The 13038-nt window shown below is 40.5% G+C and overlaps 1 protein-coding gene across 3 annotated transcripts in view; it reads left to right on the forward strand.

Moving 5' to 3' along the window:
* Positions 1-13038, forward strand: part of MXD1 (MAX dimerization protein 1) — a 28231-nt gene that overhangs the window by 9665 nt on the left and 5528 nt on the right. For all 3 annotated transcript variants that reach the window (XR_748448.2, XR_004054461.1, XM_010367615.2), the window contains exons 4-5: positions 11034-11148; positions 12864-13023. Coding sequence is in view for 1 of the 3 variants with exons in the window: in XM_010367615.2 (XP_010365917.1) it covers positions 11034-11148; positions 12864-13023 (275 nt within the window). In the remaining 2 variants the exon portion in view is untranslated. The remainder of the gene's footprint in view (positions 1-11033; positions 11149-12863; positions 13024-13038) is intronic.

Consider the following 13038-nt stretch of genomic DNA (forward strand, 5'->3'; position numbering starts at 1 on the left):
TTTCATTGCTTCTCGGCCTTTTGGCTAAAATCAAGTGTAAAAAGATTGCTATGGGTCTCAAAAAAAAAAAAAGAAGAAGAAGAAAAGGCAACTTAGGAAAAGAACTTCTAACAATGGGATTTTCCCTTTTGATATTGCAGAGCTGATTATACTTGGGTTAGTTTTCTTGAATGGAAACCTTTTCTATGGCACTTTAGAGATCCTAAATAATTAGTGTTACTCTATGTTACCAGGACTCAACTGTAAGGATATTATACCCAACACCAACACTTTGAAGTATCTTCGCATTGGTGGGACAATAAATGAAAAGACTTCTAGAATGGTGGTGGTAGTATTCTCTACTCAACAGAATAGGTATTGAGCACCTAAGATGCCATGTAGTGGGTGCTGGGACTGCAGAATCCAGTAAAGGCTACTCACTGCTGTGGAGGAGCTCAGATTAATATCACTCTACAGAGGGTTTGTCAGTCAGCACATGGCCTGTGTTTCTCTGCATTTTAACTAATTTTCTGGGTCTGAGCTCCTAAGAAAACACCCTTGGGGGTGTGGGGTGTGTGTGTGTGTGTGTGTGTGTGTGTGTGTGTGTGTGGTTTTTCTTTTTTTAAACTAATCTTGCAGAAAATTTTGAGAAATATAGAAAACAATACTAAAAATTTAAATCATCCATGGTTCTGGCACTCAGAGAAAACCAATGGAACTTGGAAATATATCTTTCCAATTGTTTTGGAAAAGAACTGAAAATATAGTTTTGTGTGGAAAGTTAGAAAATTCAGAAAAGCACAAAGAATATAAAATCACCTGTAATAGGCCTCTCAGAGGTAACACCTGCTAACATTTGTTCTATATCCATCTAGACTTTTGTGTACAGTTTTTTTTAACCAACATGGGATCATATAGTAATAATTTGTAGCATCTTTTCCAGTTATAAACATTTTCCAGAGTCATTAAATCTCCTTTTCCAACATTACTTAATGCCCAGTATTATATTATATGAATACATTAAACCTCAGGTAATCAGTCCCCTACTTTGGATTCTTCCAGAACCTAAACAATGCTTTCTTAAACCACCTGTAGAAAAATCTCTGTCCAACATCATAATTATTTCCTTAGGATAAATTTATAGCTGTGGAATTGGTGGTGAACACGTTTTTAGGATTGCTGGATTGTCCACCAGGCAGGTTATAGGCAGTATTTTCCCTACACTTCACAAGTTGATGTTATAACTTAAAACCTTTATGAGTTTGATAAACAAAAAATAAAAAAAAAACACCCACACAGGCAACTTGTTTTAATTTGCATTTCTTGTACTACTAGCATAGTTGAGCGGTGTTGATGTCTTTGACTCTGTGCGTCTCTTTGTGCAGATTGTCTATTCAATAGCCTTTGCCCAATTTTCTACTGAAGAATTTATCTTTTTTATTTTAAAAAGTTTCCGTAATATAAAGGACGTATATGAAAGATATTGACACTTTTTCTATCACGTAACTGTCCAGTTTGTCATTTAGCTTTACAGAATCAGTCTTCCCTCACTGATTCAAGTTGCTGCCTTTGGTGTATACTTAATTTTTGTTTATGGCTAGGTCTCTTTCTAGACTTACTCTTCCAGTCCTTTGATCCATCTCTTCTTCCTATGCCAATACATACCCTTGCATTCTCCTTTTTTTATTTTTCCATACTCTTATCTATTTTCACCAGTTTATTTTTCCTGGAAAAAACTTTAATCTATGAATTCCCCAACCCCTAAATTCTTTTGGGAGTTTAAAAATTAACATTGCATAATTCCAATATAAATTAACCTTGAAAAGTTCATACTTATATATTAGATCTTTTCATCCAGGATTTGGTGTGTGTCTTTACTGGGATCTCTCTTTATTCAGATCTGTCTCTAAGCAAAGTTTTGTAGCGAAGTTTTCCACACAGGTCTTATACATGTCCTGTAAAAGGTATTCCTGGATTTGTGTGTTTTTAGATTGCTATTGGTTTCCCATTTTAGTTAACTAATTGATTATTGTTGGAATATAAAAATATTTAAATATTTTGTTGTTGATAATTCTGCTATATCTTTCTCTTAACTGAGAATTCCTCCACTTTAAAATAAAGCCTTTCAATGAGCCCCTCAGCAAATGGAGACTGAGCGAACACGTGTAAGCTACAGCCAATAGGTCAGGAGCCAGGTGGTAGAATGGACTCTTTTTTCTTTTTTTTTTTTTTGAGACAGAGTCTTGCTCTGTCACCCAGGCTGGAGTGCAGTGGCCGGATCTCAGCTCACTGCAAGCTCCTCCTCTCGGGTTCATGCCATTCTCCTGCCTCAGCCTCCCGAGTAGCTGGGACTACAGGCACCCGCCACCTCGCCCGGCTAGTTTTTTTGTATTTTTTAGTAGAGACGGGGTTTCACCATGTTAGCCAGGATGGTCTCGATCTCCTGACCTCATGATCCACCCGTCTCGGCCTCCCAAAGTGCTGGGATTACAGGCTTGAGCCACCGCGCCCGGCCCAGAATAGACTCTTTTTTCAAAAGATGGCTCTGGCATCTCCTTTAATATTAGACATCCATTTTTTCTGGAATGGTGCATATGCAGCTCTTGCTGGAATTAGGTGCCTGGTCTAGAGCTACTACCTCTGCCGGAGTCTTCTGATCCTGGGACAGAAGATTTCTGTGTGGCTCCATGGGGAAGACTCCGCAGCCCAGTCTAAGCTGTTATTTCCATTTGGTCAAACAGTATTTCAGTGGCATCTGGTCTGGCATGAGAAACTAATTCAGTCAGGTCTCTTCTGGAAGAATATTCTAATTGATTACAGGTCCCTGTAGTTGTTCCTTTTGGATTTTGATTTTTCAAATGACCAAGTCCCTTATATCGGAAGGGCTGGGGCCTGACTTTTGCGCTGGGCCTGAGTTGTGGTATGTGTTGCATCACTCTTATTATTTCTGAACTTTCTTGACCACATTCAGATTTCACTCTGGGATGTTGTAACAAGTCCATGTTTGTTGCAACATGGGGTAAGGTTATTACGAAGGAGAGACACAGGGATCAGTGTATAAATCCAGTCTATACTGATGGTCTGGAGAAGAACTCACATTTGTACCACAAGAATCATCTTTCTTGTACTATAACCTTTGAGTAGATGACACCTGCCTTTGGCAAGACTTGGAGGAGAGACACACGCTGGTCATTTGACCAATTTCCAGTCTCCTACCTGGAACTCTGGGGCTACTCCCTGACTTTTTGTCATAGGCATTAATAGTCAAACAGTGGGATAGAGCCAACAAGTATGATTATAATATATATGTTGCATTTGAAAATTAGGCTCTAAAAAGGAAATATTAATGAGGTGTACTTATGTATTTTATACTTTAATAAAGAAGTGATCTTATCTCTCCAAAATGTAGCCACTGTGAACTGCTATTTATGTATTATTCACTGAGTATGTTAATATCTTTGTATTTTCTACAAAGATTTATCAACACAACTGTGAGAAATCTTCAAAACCTTTTAGGGTTCCAATTAAGTTGGTAATAATGATGCACTTGGCAATTGTTTATAAAGGGATCATTTTAGAAAAAGAAGGAAAGTATTTTTTCCCTTTTTAAAGCATGACTTGTCATCTTCACCTGGTAGGGCTTTGTTCTCAATGCAGAATCTCTTGTGACCCTTGACACTTTAAGGGATTAATTTTACGAGTCCCATTAATAAGACTTGTTCCTTCTTATTTTTTACTAAATACCTTCTTTTCCTTATTATACAGCTCATACATACCCATATCTAAAATTTTTGTTCAACCTCCAATTATCTTATAGGATTTAAGATGGTATTTAATTGGATAAGTCTGTGTCCACACTGAGATAGGTGATAAAATGGTGAAACCTCAAAATAGGCTACCCTGTTTAGGGTGATCTATTTGGAAAGGAAAAGAAAGTTATGATAGGCTATGAAAACTTGGAAATAAGTTAAGTCAAATGGGATGTTTGAGGGTGAGGAAAAAGAAAGAACATGTTTGGTAAGAACAAAGGGGAGCCCATTCTATAACTTTAGGTGGGAGCTGATATCTGTCAGGGTTTGAATGTAGCTCCTACAAATCATTCTGCAATAATTCATCTACATGTTTGAGCACTCCAACTAAATTTTAATTACCTCAAAGGCAGGGACTTGATCTTACTTAATATTGTATCCCAAGACTAGCTGGGGGCACTGGCTCACACCTGTAATCCCAGCACTTTGGGAGGCCAAGGTGGGAGGATCAGTTGAGCCCAGGAATTCAGGACCAGCCTGGGCAACATAGCGAGACCCATCTGTACCAAAAAAAAATAATTAATTAGTTGGGCGTGGTGGCGTGCACCTGTAGTCCCAGCTCCTCAGGAGGCTGAGGTGGGAGGATTGCTTGAGTCTATGAAGTTGAGGCTACAGTGAACTGTGATGGCACCAGTACACTCCAGCCTGGTTGACAATGCAGAAAAAAAAAAAAAAAGAAAATATAGCCTGGGACCTAAGAAAGCAGCAGAACATAACATAATAGTTTTTTTTTTCTTTTTTTGAGACAGAGTCTTGCTCCGTCGCCAGGCTGGAGTGCAGTGGCACAATCTCAGCTCACTGCAACCTCTGACTCCCAGGTTCAAACGATTATCGTACCTCAACCTCCTAAGTAGCTGGGATTACAGATGTGCGCCACCACACCTGGCTAATTTTTGTGTTGTTAGTAGAAATGGGGTTTTGCCATATTGCCCAGGCTGGTCTCGAACTCCTGGCCTCAAGTGATCCACCCACCTCGGCCTCCCAAAGTGATGGGATTACAGGCGTAAGCCACCGCGCCCGGCCCAGCCTGTTACACTTTCAATAAAGAGAAGTAATCACAGATAACAGTGCTTCCCTCAAACACACACACACATACCCACACACCCCTCATTTGGTACCACTTCTGGTCTTGATTACATCCAAGTCAGGAAGAACTTTAAGGATAATATATTAAGTAAGTACAGGAGGCACTATCTACAGATAGCACCATCTACCTAATAATCCTACTCTGTTGAATCTATTCCCCAATTTGCAGATCTACTAGCCTGAGAGAGATTCATAGATAGAATCAAGGAAGCATGGTCTGTGAAGAGCTACCGTCAGAATTGTCTGAGACACGCAGGTTAGCCCAGGTGCCTTCTATCAGTGCCAAAGCTCTGGTAGGAGCTGGTGCCTCAGACAGCTCGGCACCTTCTTCATTAATAACTTCCTTCACTTGGATATTTACTTTCCGTAATTCATGGCTGGCAAGAGTTAAGGAAGACTAACAACAGAAATATGTGGTATCTGAATATATTTTATATTTAAATCTTTAATCTGTTTGGAATTTATTTTGATGTTAACCTCCTCACTCTTGCCATTTTCTGAGTAATCCATTCTTTCCCCAAGGATTTATGGCGTTATCTCCTTTATGTGCTAAATTCCTATCTATTCTTAGGTCTGTTTCTGGGGATTTCTATCCTGTTCACTTGATTTGTCTGCCTATTCCTGTATTAGTACTACACTGTTTTTAATTATTGAAGCTTTATAATACAATTTAATATCTGGTACAGCACATTCTTCCTCATTATTCTTCTTTTTCAAAAATTTTGGCAGTGTCTCACACATCTATTCTTCTAGATGAAGTGTAGTCCCAGCATTAAAAAGAACACTGTTGGGAGTTTTTTTCTTGGAATTGTGTTAAATTTGTAAACAAACTTGAGGAACATTGACATTTTTTGTTTGGAGGGTTCATATCCAGGAATCTGCTATTTTTTTCGTTTACTCAAATATTCTTGTGTCTTTCAACAGAAAGTTTTATAGTTTTCTTCTCATAGATCCTTCCCAACCTGTTTTAAATTAGCTCCTCAGTATGTTATACTTTCTTCTTGCTATTGCACGTGAGATGTTTTAAGATCTGTGTGCTTGGACTTCGCAAGTCAATACGTATTTGCCTCTATTTTTATTTTCCTTTGGCCCTTGCAGTAGAGATCAAGGAGGCAGGCCCAGGCTCTTCAGAATGCTTTCTCCTGCAGCAAGCAGAAGTGAGGCAGCTGCCTCTCTCCCAACCTTGGAATCCTTTCTACCCCTGCCTCTCCATGATGTGAATAGGAAATAAAGGAATCTTTTATTTTGCATTCATTGACTTTATAAAACCCTTGCTAATTTTGTAAATGTAAAGAAATAGTACTTTTAGCATAAGCATTTTAGAAAATGGATTAGATTTTCCATTAATTATTTTAATGACAAAAGATGTCCATTTTCTTCAAGGAAGTGTTCAGAAAAGTGGATTTTGCCAGATAGCCTCTGTCTGCCTAGTGAGACATTTTTGAGTTCCTATTGATTATAAAAGGAATATTATAGGGCCATTATTATCTGTGTTTGCTCACAGTAAATCTCCTTCTACAGAGGAAGCTAGGATTGAAAGGATAACTGCTACCACATACAGAGTACTCCCTGTCAGACCCTGACCCAGGGGCTTCCATACCTTGTCTCAGTCAGTACCCACGGCGGCCCTCCGAGGGAGGCGCTTGTCACTTTCTTTCTACTGATAAGGAAACTGAGGCTACACAGAGTTAAGTAATTTGCTCAAGGTCACACAGGGAGTAAGTGGCAGAGCCAGGATCTCAAACATTTACTGGTTTTTTAATACTAATTTTTAATTTTTGTGGCTATGTGGTAGGTGTGTATATTTATGGGGTGCATGAGCTGTTTGATACAGGCATGCAGTGCATAATAACCACATCACATAAAATGTAGTGTTCATCCCCTCAAGCATTTATCCTTTGTGTTACAAACCATCCAGTTCTACTCTTCCAATTATTTAAAAATATACAATTAAATTATTTTGACTATAGTTACCCTGTTGTGCTATCAAATACTAGGTGTTATTCATTCTTTCAAGCTTTTTTTTTTTTTTTTAACCCATTAACCATCCCCATCTCCTCTCCACCTCCACTACCTTTCCCAGCTTCTGGTAACCCTCCTACTCTCTATGTCTTGAGTTCAATTGCTTTGATTTTTACATCCAACAAATAAGTGAAAATATGCAATGTTTGTCTTTCTGTGCCTGGCTTATTTCACTTAACCTAATGATCTCCAATTCTATCCATGTTGTTACAAATGACAGGATCCCATTCTTTTTATGGCTGAATATTGCTCCATTATGTATATGTACCACATTTCTCCAGGCATTTACTCTTAATCACTGCATTAATGTTTGGTTGCATAGTGACTAAAAGAGTCAGAATATTTTTAAAATTTTTAAAATAAAAATCAATAAAATTTGGGATACTTAAAACTTACTGAGGAGAATCTATAGTTGTATCTAAATTCGTTATTACTAGTTATAGGCCATACTTGCTTGGGAGCATGACTTATTATAGTTCAAAGATTGGTTTATTTATACCGCTGTAGACCAAAGGTATATCAGCCTATTCAGAATAATTAAAGTTATATTTCTGAAGAGTCAGAAGGTGAAGTTTGTTAAAGTTCATGACCTAAGTACAAAGCAGTATGGATCAGTGCTAAAGGAAGAGGCAGCCAGGAAGCTGGGAGGTAGCTCTTGGCAACAGAGTGAAGACTGTCTGAAGAAGATGTGATCGGAGGAGAGCCAACTGCAGGGGTCAGATTGAGGTGTTGGGTGGCTTCCTATTAAGGATATATAGCAAAACCCCTGCTAGTTCCCCAAACGGGAGTTTGACCTTGTTTAAAATGGGACAGCAGGGCAGGGAAGTAGTCAGAACTGAGAAGAGAATGCTGAGATGGGTGTTTGTTCTGCTTGTTTTGGATCTGGGAGCTCCGTGGGTACTTAGGGCTGGCAGAGGGATTCTAGATCCCAGGAGTTTGTGTGTCTATATGTGTGTCTGTTTGTGTGTCTGTGTGTGTGTCAGGGTTGGAGAGCCTTGATAGGAGCTGTATGTAACAGAGGGGTCTGTTTGCTTTTTTTGGTTTGGGGATTGGATTTCACTACTATATGATGGAACTGAGTCTACTTAATATATTTCATTGCTCTCCTGTGGTTGGCCTGGGCACCAGTGTGGGGATGTCTGCAGGCAGTGGCTTGTGGGCAGGGGGCAGCCATCAGGCTGCAGCTGTGAGGCGCCAGAGAAGGCCAATGGCAGACCCTGCCAAAGACAGAGTTGGCTTTGGGTCTCTGCAAAAATCCAGAAAGAATTCTAGGTCCTATTTTTGTAGAACTAGGCCAGAAAACACTGAATGAACAAGTATTAGCCTCAGCTGGAATTAGTCAAATGGCTTATTTCTAGTTTCACAACTAGGAGTGTTCTTTGGAAACCCACATTTAGGTAGTGAAAATTGCACTTTCTGGGCAAGACTCCTATAAGGCTAGAAATGACAATGCTTCAAAAGATGACTTTATTATATTTTTATCAGTGAACAAACTTCCTAAAAAAATTCACACACTCATATCTGCATATAAACCAACATCATAAAAATACTAATAATGACAATCATGCAGACTGAATCATGCAGTCTTTGCAAATAACAAGCTGACTGAAAAATATCCAAATATAATTTTAATTTTTGAACTTTTTCTTCTAATTTGAAAATTAGCTCACACCAGTAATGCCAGCACTTTGGGAGGCTGAGGCAGGTCATCGCTTGAGGTCAGGAGTTCGACACCAGCCTGGCCAACATGGTGAAACCCCATCTCTACTAAAAATACAAAAATTAGCCGGATGTGGTGGCCGGCGCCTGTAATCCCAGCTACTCAGGAGGCTGAGGCAGGAGAATCTGTTGAGCCTGGGAGGCAGAGGTTGCCGTGAGCTGAGATCACGCCACTGTACTCCAGCCTGGGCAACAATAGCGAGAACTCCGTCTCAAAAATAGAAAAAGAAAAAGAAAATTAGTCTATAAGTTTTATGACAAGAAACAAATTAGACAAATTTATAAATGTATAAATTATACTTTCTCATAGTGTTTCTAATAACATCTATTTTCATGGCTCTTGTTTTATAAATGTATAAATTATACTTTCCCATAGTGTTTCTAATAACATCTATTTTCATGGCTCTTGTTGAAGAATATTATCCAAGATTAACAAGTATGTTTTACATACAAGTTTTCTTCCCTTCCCCTCCCCGTCCCCACCTCTTGCAGTAGTGGGAGGAGCAAACCTGTAACGTGAGTCTTTGCTATGACTCTGCCACATGGACAGGTTTTCAGAACAAGTGAAAGACTTACAAAATAGTAAAGCCCTTGTCCCATTACCTCTTCCTAGCTCAGAAATGAATGCTGTACTCCCCAAGCTTGCCAAACCTTAGAGTGCCCTTGGAGAGTTCAGGACTACTTCCTCATGACCTAGAGGAGGCGGGAGGCTCAGAAGGAAGGAAGTCTAATGCCTCGCTTACTAGACCTGTCTTGGGGGAACATCCTGAAGTCTCCCTGGAGAGTGTGAATTGACTTCGTACATTAATATCATGCATATTCACCTGTCCTATAGCTTTCTGAAGCCATTTCCTTTTTTTGATCTACATTTCAACTTTTGCTATTCCAGTACAATTCTTAAGAGGAAAAACGGCAAACCTATAAGGCATTGCATTGTTTCCCAATTCAGCTGGAGGGTAGCCTCCTAGACTCCAGGGAGCTCTGCTCCAAGTAGGTTGTGTGTGGGCAATGAATGTTATCTAAAACCTGAAGACTCTGAGCACTGCTGAAGGTGCAAAGATGCAGTAGAGATGGACTCTGTCCTCTAGAAGCTTAAAGTCTAGTTGAATAGATGACATAATCCATTCAGCAAACACTTACTAAGCACATGTGTGTTTGAGGCACTGTGGCAGCACAGCAATGATTAAGCTGCAGTCCTGACTTTCTAAGGAGACTGCAGTGAATCGTTAAGTAACAATTACAAAACAATTCAGGCAGTACAGTGAACTTCCCAGTGAGTAGTATAAACAAGTGGTGCTCAGAAAATGGAGGAATCACTGTGAGCTAGGATGGCTTGGGAAGGCTTTAAGGAGGTGGTAAGCTTAAGCAAAAACCCCAAATCTCGGCTGTTTCTTACATTCACAGAATCTTCCAGGTTCTAGAATAAAGCACAAACCATTTCAAGGAAATGTAAATTTCTAAATTGGAGCAACTCTCATGCTCTCTCTTCAGTCAGTTCTCATGTCTGCTTCTTCATCTAGCTCTTTTCCCTCTCCCACTCCGTGCTGTTGCATCAGTCTGACATACTCCAAGAACAAAAAGTATAAAAAATGACTCAGTAAAATCCCCCCTCGCTTCCTTCCTTGTCTCTGTCTGACTGTTCCTTGCCTTCTCCCTGCCTAGCCAGTTTCTTATGTGTCGTTCCAGAGTTTGTCTACATACAAGAAAACATGAATATAGATTCTTGTTTTCCTCCGCCTTTAAGATAGCATGGTATACTCACAGTTTGGAATCTTGCTTTTCTCCACTTCACAATATATCTGGAAAATCTTTCCTAATAGGACAGAAAGCACATTCTCATTCTTTTTGATAGCTACATAGTACTTCACGGTGTGGATGTAGCATAATTTATTTAACCAGTTCCCTCCTGGCTGGTCATTTGGGTTGTTTCAATCTTTGCTATTACAAATAAAGCTTCAACAAATAACTCCACAGATATATATGCTCCTTGACTTATGATGGGGTTATGTCTCAAGAAGCCCATCATAAATAAAAAACATCCCAAGTCTAATATGCATTTAATACTTCAATAAACTCATTATAAATTTAAAAAAATTGTAAGTTGAACCATCGTGAATCAGGGATCATTGCTGTATATAGTATTTACACATGTGAATGACCATATAATAGCAGATATTATTCCCTACCCCAACGCTTGTATTATCAACAGACTTAGCTTTGAAAACCTTGGATTTTGCTTCTCATTGGTTTTCACCAGAATTGTCTGGTTCAAAATATGTTTATTCAGCAAGAGGTCATTGGTAGCATTTGCCATAGCAAGGCCTGGGCAACTTCACACTCTTTTAGAACTCATTCTGCCTGGGGTGCTTCTGGCCCACTGTGAAACTCTCAGATGCTACCGTGGTCTTGTTTTCATAGACGGGCTCATCTTCGCTTGTGCCTGGAGAAGCTGAAGGGGCTGGTGCCACTTGGACCCGAATCAAGTCGACACACTACGTTGAGTTTATTAACAAAAGCCAAATTGCACATAAAGGTAAGTGTATTGTTTGGATGCTGCTTTATCCTTACCTGTTCAGTGAGGGTTTGTCTGTTGTTATATCTCCAGGACAGTCCTCTCCCCTGAACTCCTCCAGTCTGGCTATTGGATGAATCACAGGTACCTCAAATGCAACATGTTAAAAACCTAGCTGAGTGTTTCTCACTCCCATGCACCAGAGGTTAAATGGTCCATCCAACTCTCTCCATCCCGTTGTACAAGCCAGTAACTCAGGAGTCCTTGATAGCTCCTGCTCCTTAAACATATATCTAGGCCATCTCCAAGGCCTAAATATTTTACAGCCTGGTCTACTTCCATCTTCATCCCCACTGTCTACTGCAATAAAATCCTCAGAGGTCTCCCTGTATCCCTCTGGGTCCCTCCCGTCTGCTTTCCATGCTTCCTGAGAACAGTCCTTTCAAGGTGCAAATCAACATGTGACCTTGTTTAAAATTCTTCTGTGGCTCAGGACAAGCTCTGTCACCTGGCCTGCCCCAGGCTCTGCCTTGCCTGGTCCTCACCTGCCTCTGCAGCACCATCTTGTTCCCCAATTCCCCTTTCTCCAGCTCTTCTTCCAGTCCCTGGCATTGTCATATTGTCTTACTTTAGGGCCTTTGTCCATGCTGTTCCCTTCTACTTATTCTTCAGATCGCAGTGCAAGTCTCTCTAGCTCAGAGAATCCTTCGCTGACTTTCCCGACTCAGTGACCTCCTTCCTGTGACAGGTGGTCCAGGCACTGGGTATCTCTTAGCCCTGTCATAAGTGACATTTGACAGTGGTTTGTGTGACCACTGGGTTGTCTCAGTCCTTAGACTGTATTCTCCACGAGGCAGGGGACTGGATCTTTGTGCTCACCTCGCAGCCCCAGCACCTCCCAGGGTGTTGGGCACAGAGTTGACACTCTCTATGCTGCCTGAATAGCAAAGGGTAAGGGGAGTTGGATTCAAAGTCTGCAGAGCCAAAATGCCTGTTTAGCATGTTCGTATAATCATATTATAGTTGGACAAATGTTACTTTAATTATGGTTAGTAGCCTACATTCATGACAATTCTGGGAGAAAACCTCTATTTAAAGCAAAACAGCTACAATTAAACAATCTTCTTAATTATCTGAAGAATATGAGAAGCTAGGGGGCAGATTTGTAAAAATGAGTGTTATATGGAAATGTGTTTTCTAAAGTCTTCTGTTGGACAAATTAGAATCAGGACATCAAAAGGGACTATTATTTCCTGCTAACAAACAGAAGTTAATTGAGATTTGGCATGACACAAAAAAGTGCTTATGTAATTGGGACATGTACTTGAATAAACATAGTTTTAAATGGAAGCATGTTTCTTAAGCTCCCATCACGTGCAGTTTTCTAGTTGAGAGATCAGGTGTTCAGAGGATCGCTACAAACAAGGGAGATCAGGTTGGGGGCTGCTGCCTGCAGTCTTTTTGATACTAAAACTGAGGGCTACCAGGGTGCCACCATGTGTCCCAGAATCCCTGTGACAGGACAAGTACCCCCAGCACTGGCGATGCTGAAGAGTCAGACGAAGCCAGGAGTCACTGGCCAGTCGACTTCTGTCTCAGGGAGAAGCTTGACGAGTGGCACCAGAAGGCGTCTGAAGAAGTTTGGCACATTCTACTACTAGAAAGGAAGACGCGGGGGGCATTGACCATTTAGAAATCTCCTTGTGGGGCCCAACAACTACCCCTTTGACTTGCAGAAACTTGAAGATTGTGACAGAAAAGCCATTCACCAAATAGACCAGCTTCAGCGCGAGCAGCGGCACCTGAAGAGGCAGCTGGAGAAACTGGGCATTGAGAGGATCCGGATGGACAGCATCGGCTCCACCGTCTCCTCGGAGCGCTCCGACTCCGACAGGGGTGAGCCCCTCTCTC

Source organism: Rhinopithecus roxellana, chromosome 17 (assembly GCF_007565055.1).
Source record: "Rhinopithecus roxellana isolate Shanxi Qingling chromosome 17, ASM756505v1, whole genome shotgun sequence".
NCBI lineage: Eukaryota > Metazoa > Chordata > Mammalia > Primates > Cercopithecidae > Rhinopithecus > Rhinopithecus roxellana.